This window comes from Monopterus albus, unplaced genomic scaffold (assembly GCF_001952655.1).
Source record: "Monopterus albus unplaced genomic scaffold, M_albus_1.0 scaffold541.1, whole genome shotgun sequence".
Classification (NCBI taxonomy): Eukaryota; Metazoa; Chordata; class Actinopteri; order Synbranchiformes; family Synbranchidae; genus Monopterus; species Monopterus albus.
The window spans coordinates 12,799-28,954 of NW_018128421.1; the positions used below are offsets into that span (position 1 = coordinate 12,799).

General features: G+C 46.3%; 3 protein-coding genes across 4 annotated transcripts in view; all 3 read left to right on the forward strand.

The window, feature by feature from the left end:
• The window catches only part of LOC109953083 (low affinity immunoglobulin gamma Fc region receptor II-like), an 8,726-nt gene extending 6,056 nt beyond the window's left edge, over positions 1-2,670 (forward strand). The window contains exons 3-5 of the mRNA XM_020588460.1: positions 1,507-1,770; positions 1,850-2,089; positions 2,250-2,670. Coding sequence (XP_020444116.1) covers positions 1,507-1,770; positions 1,850-2,089; positions 2,250-2,389 — 644 coding nt within the window. The 3' untranslated portion in view covers positions 2,390-2,670. The remainder of the gene's footprint in view (positions 1-1,506; positions 1,771-1,849; positions 2,090-2,249) is intronic.
• Positions 2,671-3,277: 607 nt separating this feature from the next.
• Positions 3,278-11,497, forward strand: cnga1b (cyclic nucleotide gated channel subunit alpha 1b). Of its 2 annotated transcripts, XM_020588458.1 has the most exons (16): positions 3,278-3,318; positions 4,470-4,678; positions 5,294-5,423; positions 5,948-5,995; positions 6,074-6,118; positions 6,390-6,473; positions 6,600-6,704; positions 6,953-7,059; positions 7,847-8,021; positions 8,281-8,417; positions 8,498-8,670; positions 8,885-9,010; positions 9,114-9,266; positions 9,357-9,588; positions 9,891-10,066; positions 10,140-11,497. In XM_020588458.1, the coding sequence occupies exons 3-16, from the start codon at positions 5,389-5,391 to the stop codon at positions 10,383-10,385; spliced, it is 1,842 nt and encodes a 613-aa protein (XP_020444114.1). In that variant the 5' UTR covers positions 3,278-3,318; positions 4,470-4,678; positions 5,294-5,388; the 3' UTR covers positions 10,386-11,497. The 2 variants fall into 2 exon arrangements, with proteins under 2 accessions (XP_020444114.1, XP_020444115.1); XM_020588459.1 differs by lacking the exon at positions 5,948-5,995.
• A 477-nt stretch (positions 11,498-11,974) lies between these two features.
• The window catches only part of nfxl1 (nuclear transcription factor, X-box binding-like 1), an 18,833-nt gene continuing 14,651 nt past the window's right edge, over positions 11,975-16,156 (forward strand). Inside the window, exons 1-7 of the mRNA XM_020588450.1 lie at positions 11,975-12,066; positions 12,783-12,976; positions 13,090-13,272; positions 13,588-13,697; positions 14,045-14,175; positions 14,599-14,643; positions 16,002-16,135. Coding sequence (XP_020444106.1) covers positions 12,802-12,976; positions 13,090-13,272; positions 13,588-13,697; positions 14,045-14,175; positions 14,599-14,643; positions 16,002-16,135 — 778 coding nt within the window. The 5' untranslated portion in view covers positions 11,975-12,066; positions 12,783-12,801. The remainder of the gene's footprint in view (positions 12,067-12,782; positions 12,977-13,089; positions 13,273-13,587; positions 13,698-14,044; positions 14,176-14,598; positions 14,644-16,001; positions 16,136-16,156) is intronic.

A 16,156-nucleotide genomic window follows, 5' to 3' on the forward strand; every position in this document is an offset into this window, starting at 1 on the left:
ACCTCGGCCACCCGGGAGGAGCTCAGAGTAGAACCGCTGCTCCTCCACACCGAGAGGAGCCAGCTGAGGTGGCTGGGGCATCTGTTTCGGATGCCTCCTGGGCGCCTTCCTAGGGAGGTGTTCTGGGCATGTCCCACCGGGAGGAGGCGCCGGGGAAGACCCAGGACACGCTGGAGGGACTATGTCTCTCGGCTGGCCTGGGAACTCCTTGGCATTCCCCCGGAGGAGCTGGAGGAAGTGTCTGGAGAGAGGGAAGTCTGGGCATCTTTGCTTAGACTGCTGCCCCCGCAACCCGGTTCTGGATAAATGGAGGAAAATGGATGGATGGATGGACGATACCTTTACCTTACATTTATGCTACACTACCCTACCAATAGTACTATGTGTGCGTGTGTTCCGGTCCTGCTTCACCCGTTTCTGTTTGTTTCTGCAACTCAGCAGCCCCATTTACTCTGCGCCCGTTCTGTCAGTACTCTTTACCGTTTTTTTTTCCTGTTTTGACATTCATAAGTCTTTAGCGCTGCACTTTTCTGTTTTGTTTACCTGCTAGCTCTCCTGTCCATGTTCATCTGTCTGCTACTCTAACTGCCTTTGCTACCCTGACTGCCGGTGTTACATATCCCAGCTTACCTGACCTCCTGCTTCTGGCTCTTCTGCTCATCCTCTGGTTCCTGTGTCTTTCCTCCCTGGTCCCCTCGTCTCTCCTGGTTCCTCCCTGGTCCCCTCGTCCCTCCTGGTTCCTCCCGGGTCCCCTCATCTTTCCTGGTTCCTCCCAGGTCTCCTCATCCCTCCTGGTTCCTCCCTGGTCCCCTCGTCCCTCCTAGTTCCTCGGTTGCTCCCTGCCATCCAGCATTACCTGTGCTTTGTTCATTAAACTGCTCTCTTCATGCCCACTCCGCTTGTTTTTGTGTCTGCAACTGGGGTCCCCACCATACTCACACGTAACAGGAAGAGCAGCAGTGGCGGGATTCCATCTCCGGGACAGATGAGCAACAGATGTGTGTAGAGAATGAATCAACATAGTGTGACGTAGTAGTGAATCCAAAAACCCAGAACTGACCTGGAATTTTTGCACCTCTGGTCCCCTTGTCCTGAGGTTGGTGGGTTTTTTGAATACGTTTTTGTTTAGATTTCTGAAATAAGAGCTGTGGTTAACACATGGGCAATACATCAGCAAATACCCAGGCAGTCCATCTCCAGGAGCTGGACTCCAGAGCCAGTGTAATGAGTAGAGGTGAGCCCAGCTATATCTGGTTGGTACAGCTCCACCTCTTGCACCAGTTCTGGGTCCTTCCACACCACAGAAGGGTGTTTCAAGGTCACAGAGATGTACAAATCCCTCTGCCACAATAGGATGGTAGTTCTGTGAGTTGAGTTAGTCAAAATAATATAATGATCAAACAATTGACTGACGACAGCAGAATGGGGGGTTTAATTGGTTGTGAGTGAGTGAGTTTGAGGGTAACTCTGCTCATTTAGTGGTTTTTAAACCTCTCTTCCTTCCAGCTCGTCTGACTGTGAGTCCCAGCAGCTCTCAGTTCTTCAGCTGGACGTCAGTGTCTCTGAGCTGTGAGGAGGACGACAGCTCTGCTGGATGGACGCTGAGGAGGAACACGACCAGAGACACCAGAGCTGAGTGTGGACCTGGGTGGGGAAGATCAGCTGGTTCTTCCTGTAACATCACGGGCATTGACCCAATGGACAGTGGTGTTTACTGGTGCCAGTCCACACAGGGAGCGACCAGTAACAGCATCAACATCACTGTCACTGGTAAGATCAGACTGTGGAGTCAGTGCTGATGAAGCTGTGTGTAAATGGATGAAAGGCTGTAGTTTGTCTCTGTGTTGAGGTGGAGCAGTGATCCTGCAGAGTCCTGTCCTCCCTGTGATGGAGGGACATGATGTCACTGTGCGCTGTGAAGCACGGAGCCCTCCCTCCAGCCTCCCAGCTGCTTTCTATAAAGATTTTGTCGGGATGGAGCCTACAGGTCACATGACCATCCGCCGTGTTTCCAAGGCTGATGAAGGCCTCTACACCTGTAACATCAGTGGTCATGGAGCGTCTCCACCCAGCTGGCTCTCTGTCACAGGTCAGGAGGTTAGCAACAAGTGTGTGACCTTAAACACTTGTTGCAGTCACGGTTTGGCCAAACCAACTGAAAATGTGGAACCAAAGATCCACCATTAACCACTTTGTTGTGAACAAAACATTTAAATTAAACGTAATTTATTTTTGTTTTATAATTATAGCTACAGCTCCCTCCACACCCCCACATCCCACGGCCTCACCCCCAGCCTCCGGAGCTCCACATCCTGGCTTCATTCCATTCCAGCTTGTTCTCACACTGGTCTGCTACCTAGAGCTCAATCAGCCAGTGAAGATACAGTAACATAGACGCCGGTGTTCAGAGTCGTTGGACCTGGAGCCGGGTGGTGTCGCACTGGGAATCTGCAGGGAATGTGAACCCTCAGTCATACATTTGGATGTTTTCACAGTGTAACACAGTTATTAGTCACATTATGAACAAAGGAGAGTCTGAAACATTAAAATCAATCTAACAGTGGCAGCTATTATTTCACTTTAACTACAGGTTATTTACAGCACTGTTTTATTTTTGAAATGTAATGATATTTTCCATTAATGCCTCTGATGGAAGGAACAGCCCCCCCCACCATGGTCCAGCCCAGCACTGAGTTTGGACTGACTGTGTATGAAATAATATACCTGTTTAATATCTTTATTATCAGTGCTGTTTATGGGCCATGGTGACTCTGTATTGTTAAAGTGTTTCCGGTGGTTGTGAGCTCAGAGACGTGTCGTCGTCTCAGAGAGGACTTTAGATCTGCTGACATGAACATACAGAAACCACCCGTGCTGCTTCTGTTTCCTGTCTGTGCTGCAAAGCTGCAGCACCTTTGTCAACTGTCAGCATGTGTTTACTACAGTGTGCATGTTGGTGTTACAGCTAACTGAGCCTGACTGAGGCTCTATGGGTTTTGCTGACAGATATGAGGCTGCCCACTGTCACTGATACAGTACTGTGTGTTTTTATGATGCTACCATATCTTAGTTTGACTGGTTGATTCAGTCTTATTACTGTCAAAAAGGAGACAATAAAACAAATACAACATTTAATCTGACCCAAATCTGAACTTCCATTAGTTTGTCTCTAATGGCGGGGCTCTGTCCATCCTGGTTTTTGTCCCCACAGTGTGACTGAACAGGTTTGTGTCCCCACAAACCTGCTCCGTCTTCGCTGGAGCATTACAGTATTTACCTTACCTAGTGTGCATACCCTGTAACAGCCCTATATTCGTGGTATGTATCAGACGTATTTTTGTTTTCCACGCTGACAGTTCCTGTGCTGTGGATTTCATTTTTTGTTCGCCTATCCTCCTGGTTAGCTTGTCTTTTCACCTATCCGTCCTCGTCGTCCTCCTCTCCTGGTTCCTGTTGTTAGTCTGTCTACTCCCTTGGTCGTCCTGTTCTCCTCAGCCGTCTTTGCTCAGCCCCGGGTTGTATGTGTTCATTGACTCTGTTCCTTTTTGTGAACCCCACCATTAAACCACCTGTTTTTTACTAGCACCTGGGTCAGCCATCTTGAGTCCTACCTCTGTTCTCCCTCACCCTCCTGGTGAGGGGGACTAAACCATAACAGTTACCATGTCTTAGCTTGACTGGTTGATTCAGTCTTATTACTGTCAAAAAGGAGACAATAAAACAATAAAACATTTAATCTGAGCCAAATCTGAATGTTTTATGTGCATTGTGTTATTCACTGTGTTTGTCTCTAATGGCAGGGCTCTGTCCATCCTGGGTTTTGTCCCCACAGTGTGACTGAACAGGTTTGTGTCCCCACAAACCGTCCACGCTGACAGCAGTGTAATTCCTCCTAAGCCGATCAGAGCTGCTTGTTAACCACAGCAGCTTGAGCTGGTGTGTCTTTAGGTTTACACTGCTGACTCAGGAGGATATAATCTGCCCCTCCTCACACTTACTGCCTTTCTTCCTCTGGACGTCCTGCTCTCCTTTTCCTGCCACCTTTCCTTGTTTCCTTGTCCTTCTACCTTGCCATACTGCTTGTTCTTCTGTTCCCATTTATCCTCTTGAGCTTTCTTTGTTCTTCTCTCAGGCTTTCTTTCTTATCCTCACCACCTTTCTTTATTCTTCCTTCCTTCTTTCCTCAGATTCCTCCTTCAGTTTTTCCTCCTCCCTCTCGCCTGAGGAAACTATCTACCAATTCACTGAATCGGTTTAATAAGGTGGTCCAGCTGTTTCACACATGTGCAGGACTGTTTCCTTATCTTCTGTTCATCCTGACTTACTGGTTAAACAGCTAAGCTCCTGCTCTGCAGGTGAATTGGACCTGAGTGTGGCTCAGACCTCCACCTCTGTGCTGGTGGAGGTCAGTCCGACATGTCATCCCTTCTCTAATCTGTTTATCCCTGGTCAGTTTTATCTCTGGTCAGGGTGACCGAGGAGACGCTCCCGCTGGACCCTCCACTCCTTCACTCCACCAGCTCTCCTCTTTTTATTCCCGTGTTCTCTCTGGACCCCAAACTTACACCTGGATTTAAAGGAGACCGGTGTGTGTCCTCTGTTTCCATGGTGATGAGTGTAATGGACTGTTGGTGGATCTAGGTCTTGTAACCAAGGGTGACGGATTATCAGCTGACAGGTGAGTAAGGTGACAATGGAGGCTACAGGTGTAATTATGATACAACACATATTATAATTAGTTATATACATATAACTAATAACAAATATTTAAAAGATTTGTTCAGTTTTTTGTACAACTTTAAAAAGTTGATAAAACTGAATTTCAAGGCAACAAACTTCAGTAAAATCTTGATTTATTTGGCTTCTAACTCATTCTGTGCTGTATCTATTTGGATTGATGGCGTTTTACTGTTTATTGTGTCAGGTTTTATCTACAGGACAACCTTTAATATCTGGCACCACAGACATTTGTCCTGCGCCATGTGGGCGGGGTCTGTTGTTTCCCCTGTCATTGAGACAATAAACCACCATTCAGGAGGAGCAGGTGTAGGTTTGACTCCAGACCACAGCCCTGTGGTTGGTAACACTCAGACAGGACTGTATAACCCTTGGTCACAGTCTCTCTGCTGCCCTGCAGTGCTCTCTGAGCATCATGGGGATGTAGTAAAGTGTTCCATGAGGATTTCCTGTGGGTTGACAAAATAAAAGCCCCTGAATAGACAGAACCTTCAGAACAGACCATCATCAAGTTCAACATGAAGCTGATGTAGTGTCCATTTCTCTCTGCCCACAGAAAGTCAGGGCAACAACACTGACGTGGCCACAGTTGCTCTCTTAGTCCCTCCACCTGTCGCCAGGTTAACCCCGCCCACCATCGCTCTACAGGACATGGAGGAGCCGGGTGAAGTCAGGGAGGGGGACAGGTGAGTTGTCATGGAAACGAGGTCTCACAGTTCAAAAACTGCACTTTTGACTTGAATGTTATTGGTACCTCACCTGAGAGTTGGTACAGATGTGGAGTTTAAGATTTTTACCCTGAATTCAGTCTGTCAGGCAGCTCCTCCTCCCTCCAGACTCTTTGGGGAGATTATACAGGTCCTTAAAAAGCTGCAGAGGGAAACCTGATGATCCAGGGATCAAGGTGCTGACCATGAACTGCTTTATCCTGCCAGGTCTTACTGGAGACCTTTGTTCCCTTTGTTCCCCAGCTCTCTCCATCTGCTCAGTAACTGTATAAAGATGCTAAAACAAACTGTCGGGGGTCCTTTAAAAGGTCCTTACAGAGGTTGGGTGGTTTAATTAAGGGTCTGTGAATAGGCTCATGGCTCCAGGGTCCTTGGAGATGTTAAGTTTTAGTTAAGCCTGTGAAAGACCTGAACTGGTCGGGGCTTAGCTACTGGTTACCAACTGGGACGTCAAGAGGTTAAACGTGTTTTCTCTGTCCCAGAGCTGCTCAGAGAACAGGAGTTCTGTTCAACATCAACAACAAGGAGGAGTAAGAAACATGTACAAAACTAACTCACACACACTGATACGTGCATCTCTGTGTGATGCACTTCCTGGTGTCTTCCAGGGAGGAGCAGAAGAAAAAGAAGCAAGAAAGAAAAGAGAAGAAGAAGTAAGTTTGATCTTTATTTCCTTTGATTCAGTTCAATCTGGGGTTCAGGACCCAGTAAAGGGCCACAGGATCAAACTCAGACTGGTGCAGTTTTCTTTGGACTACATCATAAAGTGTGTAGCGATTAATGAATCAGCCAGTGAGGACGAACTGATGAAGTTCAGCTAACGGACACAGGACGTCTTTATGTTTTTGATTCCTCTGAACTTTGACTTTGTTTGGATTTAAATTTCACTCCAGTGAAACCAGTTTCCCTTTGTTTCTCCCCCAGGAAGGAGAAGCAGAAGAGGAAGGAGAGGAAGGAGAGGAAAAGGAAGAAGAAGGAGGAGGAAGAGGAGGAGGCCAAAGGGAAGGTGTAAGTTTGGTTTACTGAGATCCACTGGAGTGAAAACAGATGTCGAGGCTCTGATGAGTTTGCATGAAGACTGTCATGTGCCACCAGAGGCATTAGCCTAATTCTGACTGTTGTCTCTGGGCCCAGTCCCCAGGAGGTCACCGTGATCGACCCGGCAGGTGACACCTACTACCACTGGCTGCTCGTCATTACCATCCCCGTCATGTACAACTGGACCCTGATCATCGCCAGGTTACACACACTTTGATTTTCCATCTTTTCCTTTCATGTTGTCGGCTACGTTCAGTTTCTAACTCCTCCTCCAAACATGAACCTAAATCTAAACCAAACCATCGGCTGATATAACGAGGAGTTTAAATTTAGGCCCCGACACCAGAAAGAGGAGTTAGTGCTCTCAGTTAATACTAGTGTGTGACCTGAGTGAGTGTGTGTGTGTGTCTGTCTGTGTGTGTGTGTGTGTGTGTCTGTGTGTGTCGCAGGGCGTGTTTCGAGGAGCTGCAGACTGACTACGTGGTCTACTGGTTCATCCTGGACTTCATCTCTGACCTCGTCTACCTCGCTGACATGGTGTTCAGGACCAGGACCGGTCTGCGCACACACACACACAGACACACACATTCAAACGTGGCTAAACCTACTGTTGAAGTGTGTTTGAAAACAGTTCACTGTCTGTAAACTTTGTGAGTTTCTACACTGACATTTGTTCATGTAACCTTCATTTGGTTTGAGTTAGTCTGGTGTCAGCTTCCTGTCTGCGTCTGTGCTTTGCAGGTTTGTGCATTCACTTTCAGGTTTGCACGCTTACTGTCTGAAGCCATGAGACGAAACAACATGTGTGGTTGTGTGCACAGTGTTGGCAGGTTAACTATGTGGTTGTAACTGAAAGAAAGAGGAAGGAACTCAGCCAGTGACTGATCAGCATCTCTGGAGTCGCAGCAGCCGACACAGGCGATCAGTCAGTCACATGACCGACAAAAGCACGGCGTCTGGAGGGTTAGTTATTTATTTATTAATGGCACATATGGCGCATTTACACTGACACATTATGATTCAGGGACAAGAGAACAAAAAGCCTTGTTAAAGTTTTTCACACCAGAAGAAAAAAGTATAAAACTGGGCACATTGTTGGTTTTATTGATTTATAAAAGTGACATCACAAAGGTTGATCCAGTCGTCAGTCAGACTGTTAGTGGTGAAAACAAGGTGGAAGCCAAAACAAGATGAGTGTGTAAACCTGAAACCACCACAGACCGTCCAGATGTTCAGATTAGACTAAGATAAACTGACCTCGGTGACAGGGAAAGCATGTTTGTGTGTGTGTGTGTGTGTGTGTGTGTGTGTGTGTGTGTGTGTGTGTGTGTGCGTGTGTGCAGGGTACCTGGACCAGGGTCTGCTGGTGAAGGACGAGCAGAAGCTGCGTGAGCGCTACATGACCAGCTTCCAGTTCAAACTAGACCTGGTCTCCATGATTCCCACCGACATGCTGTACGTCGTCTTTGGCCTCAACTACCCCGAAATCCGCCTCAACAAGCTCCTGAGGTTCAACAGGTACACGTACACAAAGACACAGCATGCAGTCTGTCTAGTCTACAGCAGGAACTCACTATCAACCTCAGCCTGAAGTTGGGTTATGGTTCGAGTTAACGTGAACCCTAATCCATAACCACAACCATAACCCTAGGCCTGCTGGGGTTAACAACTTCCAGCTAATGTCAATGAAGTCCTGCTGAGGTCGACAGTCCGACATCTTCCCTGCAGCCAGGTTCTCTTGCCCTGGTACAGTCTCATCTCCTTGTCTTTGTTTCAGGATGCTGGAGTTCTTCCAGAGGACAGAGACCAGGACAAACTACCCCAACGCTCTCCGCATCTCCAACCTTGTCATGTACATCGTCGTCATCATCCACTGGAACGCCTGCCTCTACTACTCCTTCTCCAAGGCCATCGGTGGTGGTTCAGTCCTGACTGATTGATCACTAGTTGCTTTCTACAAGCCTCTAACACCTCCTCTTGTCCTGCTCCTCCAGGTTTGGGCGCTGACAGGTTTGTGTATCCCGACCCGTCAGATCCAGAGTTTGGTCGACTGGTGAGGAAGTACGCCTACAGTATGTACTGGTCCACGCTGACGCTCACCACCATCGGAGAGACGCCGCCTCCTGTAGAGAACTCTGAGTACTTCTTCGTTGTCATGGACTTCCTGGTAGGTTTGAGCTTAAGACTTTCTTCATAAAAATTCAGAGTAATAATGTTTTGATCAAGTCAGATTTTAGTTATAGACTATATCACAAGTCTTATTTATGTGTGAGGATATTATGATACTTGGTCCAGCAGCACAACTAGATCAAGATTTTAAAACTTGACATTCTGATGACATTAGAGAAATAAACTGGCAGCCGGTTTCTGTTCTCCTCCAGGTGGGTGTGCTGATTTTTGCCACCATCGTTGGTAATGTCGGCTCCATGATCACTAACATGAACGCTGCCCGAGCCGACTTCCAGGCTCGCATTGATGCCATAAAACAGTACATGACCTTCAGGAAGGTCAGTCACTTACTTCACCTGGCATCAGGTTTCTGCAGGGCTTACCAAATCAAATCTGGACTGACCTCCTAATGCCCTCCTGCACCTGTCTGTCCTCATTCAGGTGACAAAAGACCTGGAGAAGCGAGTGATCAAGTGGTTTGACTTCCTGTGGACCAATAAGAAAGCAGTGGATGAGAGGGAGGTGCTGAAGTACCTGCCGGACAAACTGAGAGCCGAGATTGCCATCAACGTCCACCTGGACACCCTGAAGAAGGTCTGGACTCGTCTGTAGCAGCACTCCTCAATAAGGCCAGTTCAAATGCATGAAAAACCATCAGGACATCCCTTTGTTGTCCTGGTGCAGGTTCGTATCTTTGCAGACTGCGAGGCCGGGCTGTTGGTGGAGTTGGTGCTGAAGCTGCAGCCTCAGGTCTACAGTCCGGGGGACTACATCTGTAAGAAGGGTGACATTGGCAGAGAGATGTACATCATCAAGGAAGGAAAATTGGCCGTGGTCGCAGACGACGGCGTCACGCACTTTGTCGTTCTCAGTGATGGAAGCTACTTTGGAGAGATCAGCATCCTGGCGATTAAAGGTAGAGAGCAAGTCTGCAGACAAAGATGGTGGACTGCTGACCTCCACAGGAAGTAGTCGATATTAGCCAGAACTAGTCGTTAGTCTAACCTTCTGGAAAAAGGTGACAACTTCTGTTGAAGATTTTAAACATTGGAAACAGTTTGTTGGTGCCAGTAAACAGTAGACAGGATCAGTGGTTTCTTCTCTAGTGCAAGACGTTTACTTTAGTTTGTGATTCTTGGCTTCTGAAAGTAGAAGAGGACTAAAATTGAATATTAAATCTATATTAGGCCGGACACTGTGTGTCTTCTTCTTCATCAGGCAGTAAAGCAGGGAACAGGAGGACGGCAAACATCAGGAGCATCGGTTACTCCGACCTCTTCTGTCTTTCCAAAGACGACCTGATGGAGACGCTGACGGAGTATCCTGATGCTAAAGCGCTGCTGGAGGAGAAAGGACGTCAGATCCTGATGAAGGACGGACTGCTGGACCTGGAGGTAAAGTCATGTGACCTCAGACAGGAACAACAACAAGGCTGATCTGCTAAAGGAAATGTCACTTTTCCTGCAGGAGGCAGCGCAGGGCCCCGACCCCAAAGAGATGGAGGAGAAGGTGGAGAGGATGACGAGCACACTGGATGCCCTACAGACACAATACGCCCGGCTGCTGGCCGAGCACGAAGCCGCTCACAGCAAACTCAAGCACAGAGTCGCTCGGCTGGAGAAGAAGCAGGCACTGCCACCACGAGCCGAGGGGCCAGGTGATGCTCCACCCCCTCTGACACCTGAGACAACCAAAGAAGAAGAGAAGAAGTAGGGAGAAGGGAGGAGGATTAGGAGGGGGAGGACTGGATGATTTTAGAGCCTGGGTTAGCCAGGTGGGTGGAGAGCAGGAGGTTTGAAAGGTGCACGTAGGTAAAGTTCTGAAACTGAATCTAGTTTGTTCAAAGTAAAGGTTAAGAAAAGATATTTACAAATTCTGTTCCCTCAGATTTACATTACAATGTAGTGAAGGAAAACAGCAACAGTCTGACTCGTTTAAATGTCACATCACGTCGTCATGGATGTAGCAGAGGAGGTGGATACAATATCTGACTCCAAGATGGCGCCCACTCACCTCAGTGACCGTCGCTCATGAGCATAAGTCCACAGAATTTACCCTGAGACGATGTCACAATAATAAATTTACATCATATTGACACAAAAATAAAACTCACTAATAGGCTCTAATATAAAACCTCAATGGATTTAAAGCACATACAAAGTGTAAAAGCCGACCCTGTGTACAGGTGGAGGTGTCCTCTGTTTAATAAAGGAGGTCTATGGGTAAAATGGTTTTGGACCACATGGAGGTGAGTCACCTCATCCAGGTCTCTGTTTAATAAAGGAGGTCTATGGGTAAAATGGTTTTGGACCACATGGAGGTGTGTCACCTCATCCAGGTCTCTGACTGCGTCCGTGTTCACGTTACGATTCCTTTTCTGTCAGTTCAATCTGTGAAAAACTGAATGTTTGTATCAGATTATTTGTGTAATTCATCGCTGTGTTCTTAAAGTCCTGAAACAGTTCTGACGTACTTGTCTTGAATGAACTGAACTATCGCAATTTCTGAAATATTATTGTGACAATTCTTCATTTTCACTGACATTTTACAAGTTTTTTCCAGACAGACAATGTTGAACAAGCTTTAATTTCTAGATCACCTGCTTTAATAACCAGTGGAGGTCAGAGGTCAGCCAAGGTGACTGCATCCTGCTGTAAACCTGGATCAGTTGTTTTTCTGACAACAAACTTCATGTACAGTTTGTTTTACTATAAAAAGACTGACATATTAATGGTAAAGCTGCTGACTAAGATCAACATAAAGCTGATAAAGGCATTTCATAAAGAAACACAGAAGTGACTTTCTTACTTTAGATCAGCTGCACTGTTACACTGTCACAGTTATGTTTGTATTTATTTATTATAATATCAATACTTTAAATTAATTCTGTACATTTGTTATCTGTAGCTATATTTACAGTAACCTAATAAAATGCCTTTATTTAATTAAAGGAAGACTGCTTCTAGTAACTTCACACAACAGAATCAGTTTTATCTAACTCAGCTATTTATTTAATTCTATATTACTGCCTGAAAGTTGTACAGTAATATTTGAGTAAATGTACTTATTTACTTTTCATTAATACACATAACAGAGTGAGGAGTGAACAAAGATAAAAGTATACATGCTTTAATAAGTAAAATGAAAAATAAAAAATCTGGTAACGTTGTTTTTATTGACTAACGCTGGTCCAGATTATGAATTAAACGACACGTCGCACTGATTGTGTCTCACTGCGACATGGGATTTGTAGTTTTATATTCACACAGTAGGTCATTACAGAAACCTCTTTAGCCTGAATGGATACTACAACGACCGGCATGCATCGCGCAAGACAACCATGCGAACAGAGTTCACTGCTGTTGTCTGCTGAGGTGTATTGAAGTGCAAACTGGTAAAAAATCACTTTTCTGTTTGTTCTTTATCTAAACTTTGGATTTACGACAGCTCCGGTGGACATTTACATTGTAATAACTGTTATTTACCGGATGTGACGTTTGTTGGCGTTAGTTTTCCTCTGTATTTGTGTAACAGCTAGCTTACTTTAGCTAGCCGGCTAAGTGCTAAGTGCAGTGTGAACTTAACTGAACGTTAGCTCGGTCCACACCAGTTTGTTGGGACTGAGCTCAGGTGAAGAGATTCGCTGGACTCGTTTATTATCACACCTTTAACAGTACTTCATGTTTTGTAGATTACTGCAGTACTGTGGTGGCTGCGGCAGCCACATGCTAATCTGCCAGGCAGCCGAACAAGACGTGTCCTGGTCTGCACACCAGACTCCAGTCAGAGATCTGCTCTTTTAATAGTACCCTGCTACAGTAAACTGTCTTTTAATAGTACCCTGCTACAGTAAGCTGTCTTTTAATAGTACCCTGCTACAGTAAGCTGTCTTTTAATAGTACCCTGCTACAGTAAGCTGTCTTTTAATAGTACCCTGCTAGAGTAAGCTGTCTTTTGGGACCTAATTTAGAGAGAAACTGGAAAAATAGCACATCCGACTTTACGTGAACGCTGCACTGGTAATGTGATTGTTCACACATGGAATATCTGGGTAATGAACGTATTGTTTATACACCACCTGCCTCTGGCCATCTCATTCTCTGTCTGTAGAGGTTGGGAGGCTGTTGCCATGGAGCCGGCCTGGAGACAGCAGGGCCGGGGCCGAGGCCGGAGTCAGGAGGGTAAGGGTGAAAGGTCACAACCCCCACAGAGAGAGAGGGAGAGGCCGGGAGCTGCTGCAGGAGTGTCGGGGGCAGGACGAGGAGGGAAGACGAAGATGGCTGCAACACCAGACCCCCCACCTGGTGAGGACGGAGTCTGACTGACGTCACTGTTGAATCTTGTACACATCCTCTGACCACAAACAGGTTCAGAACTGTCAGATTAGTTCTCATTTTCCTCTCTTTCTGACCGACAGCTGTGACTGTCCAGTCCAAGTTTGAAGAGATCAGGAAGTACAACCAGGCTGCTGCTCAGCGGCTGGTGGAGAGCCAGCTCAGCTCCTCCTCTGATGATGAGGATGATGACGATGACGACCATAAGGATGGAAAGAGAGGGAAGATCCTGGCGTCGACCTTCACCATCTACACTGACCAGACAGGTGCAGCCTGGTGGAGACCACATGACTTCTGTGATGATTTTTATGTTTTCAGAGCGTTAGCAATCGAACATACATGGTTCTATATGAACTAATAATGTAGCCGGCAGCTGATAATTTTTGTGAATTTTACATTTGAACACATGTATTTCATGTTTACACAGCAGGGAGATAACAGGACGAGTTTTTCATTGCATAAAATCATTCTGCTTTTAATGCATAAGGACAGTTTAGTTGCTACAGATGCACTGACATCACGGTCCTCTGTGTGTGTGTGTGTGTGTGTGTGTGTGTGTGTGCGCGCGCGCGTCCACACAGGTGGAGATGCAGCAGGCCTGGTCAGGACTGGTCAGTATGTCAGTGACCTGTTTCAGTCTGGAGCTCTCACCTGTCTGATCTGCATCGCCTCTGTCAAGCGGACGCAGCCGGTGAGACACATAATTAGTTAATCATCGTTCCATTGTCTGCTGCTTTTCTGTGTCCATCTCATGTTAATTGATTATATTATTAAAATTGTACACAGCTGGTAGGACTGAGGGAAAATGTGAAATAAACGTAATATACAGATTAATTAGTGACTACCTGTTGCTGTTATTGTCCCGTAATTCTTTAACAACTGAAGGTAGACTAAGTTATAACGTGAGAGGTTTTTACGAGGCTGCAACTGAACATGCTGAACCTGCAGGAACCTGCACAATGACCTGGACTGTGCAGATATCGACTGTTGCTCCACCTTCACACACAGACATTAACCTCAGTCTCTCTCTGTGTCCAGGTGTGGAGCTGCTCCAGCTGTTTCTCCCTCTTCCACATGCCCTGTATTCAGAAGTGGGCCAGAGACTCAGTCTTCCTTGTCTCCTCGGTCACTGACGAAGACTTTGGCCAGAAGCAGCACCCCTGGCCCTGGTGAGCCACTGTGGAGAACAGGTCTTTACAGGAAATATCTTTTCTTAACCTTTACTTTGAACAAACTAGATTCAGTTTCAGTCTAGTCTTTACAGGAAATGACCAGACCAGACCTGTATCAGACCTGTGGACTAAAGCTTTACAGAGTTTCAGGACAAAGTCATTTGACACTTGTGTTTGACAGAAATGTGCAGTATTTTATATAATTTTATCTTTTTGTAGCTTGTGTGTTTTTAGTTATCAATAAAAAAACTAATTAGCAGATATTTTGAATATCTCTTTTCCCTGTGTTGATATGATATAAACTGAACCTTTAACTGTGGAAATGTTTCCTCATGTTATCAAGAAAATAACTGACTGATTTATTGGTTATAAATTAAAAATCATCAGTTTTTGATAATGTTTCTGATTTTCTGTCCTCAGTCCAAAGTGTCGAGCGGAGTATCCCCCCAGCGCCACACCCAACAGGTATGTCTGTAAAGATATTGCCATGTCAGCACAAATCAGCTTCATCCAGATGTTTTTCTTGCACATAAACACACAGATCGTAATGTAACAGAAGGCAGCATGGACTTCATAGGCCTTTACACAGATCACAGCGTCTGTGGGGTCGCTGTCTGTGGGGTCGCTGTCTGTGGGCCATGCTGAGCAGTGTTTCTGTCGGCGAGCGGCGCCCTCTTCTGACTCTGCTCCACGTCTGAGCTGCTGAGAGCGAAACCCACTCAGAGACTGGAGCAGGTTCCTGCTGTGTTTTCATAAGCGCCAGATGTTACCTGGATCAGATTAGGTTTTTCTTCTTTAAGTGAAGAACACTTCATTTCTTCAAATTTTTAACCAAACAAGCTTTTTTAAAACGTATAACTTTGGCCCTTAAAAAAGCCAGGTCAGCATTTTTAACTAATTTTAGGGTGAACTTCAGAGCCCGTCCTCTTGCTCCGTGGATGAAATGCTTGTTGACCTTTGACCTTTGTGTTGCCTGTGGTTGGACAGTTCAGTCTGTCACTGCAGCTGTTGTCCAGCAGGGGGCTCCACACTCCAGCCTGAGGAGCCACTGACTGTCCAGTTGGTTTTATTGTACAGGGACAAACAGACAGGACCGATGTGCTGACGCTGGTCATTAATGAGCTGCAGTTTAAACATCGGTCTTCAGGTTGTGTGAAGGTTTTGAAGCAGACAGTCTTTTCAGGGCAACAAGCTTCAATCCAGAACATTTAATGGTCTTTACTCTCAGACTGGAGACTCAGAGATGTCCATCCATTAACTGTCCTAATGAGGGTCATGGGGGGCTGGAGCCAATACCAGCTGACACTGGGCAAGAGACAGGGTCCACCCTAGACAGGTCAACTCAGAGACATCCTGCACCTGTTTATGGATTACAGCCATTTTTTTTCTGACGTCTTTGGACGTAGTTTATTAATAATCACCTTTATTGGCCAAGTACGTATGTTACACACAAGGAATTTGTTTCTGGTACAGAACTGAGGCAGCCATCTGCGGTGCCACCTCAACCGATGGCTCTAACCATCAGGGGGGTTCAGTGTCTTGCCCAAGGACACTTCGACATGTGGACTGCAGGCACCGAGATTCGAACCTCTGACCCCCTGATGACTGCTCTACCCACTGGACCACAGTCACCCCCCGTTTATTTATTCTATAGTTGATGATTTACAGATTTGCCAAACAAACACCTGAAGGAACAACCTGCAGCGGAGCTGAAACAAAATTAGCACCTTCTGCTGTTTCCTGTCAAAGTTTAGGTTGTTTATCATAACTGTGTTAAAGTGGGAATTGTCTGTGAGCCTGATTGTTGTGGGTCTTGTGTTCAGGTACATGTGTTACTGTGGGAAGCTGCAGGACCCTCCAGCCGACCCCTGGTTGGTCCCTCACTCCTGCGGCTCTGTCTGTCAGAAGGAGCTCAAACCCAGCTGTGGTCACACCTGTCTGCTGCTCTGTCACCCCGGTAACCACACACACACACACA

Coding starts and splice junctions, on each gene's coding strand:
- cnga1b (XM_020588458.1), top strand. CDS start 5,389: ATGGAGGAGCCGGGTGAAGTCAGGGAGGGGGACAG. Junction 8,022..8,280: donor AAGCTCCTGAGGTTCAACAG/GTACACGTACAC, acceptor TCTTTGTTTCAG/GATGCTGGAGTTCTTCCAGA. Junction 9,011..9,113: donor AGTACATGACCTTCAGGAAG/GTCAGTCACTTA, acceptor GTCCTCATTCAG/GTGACAAAAGACCTGGAGAA.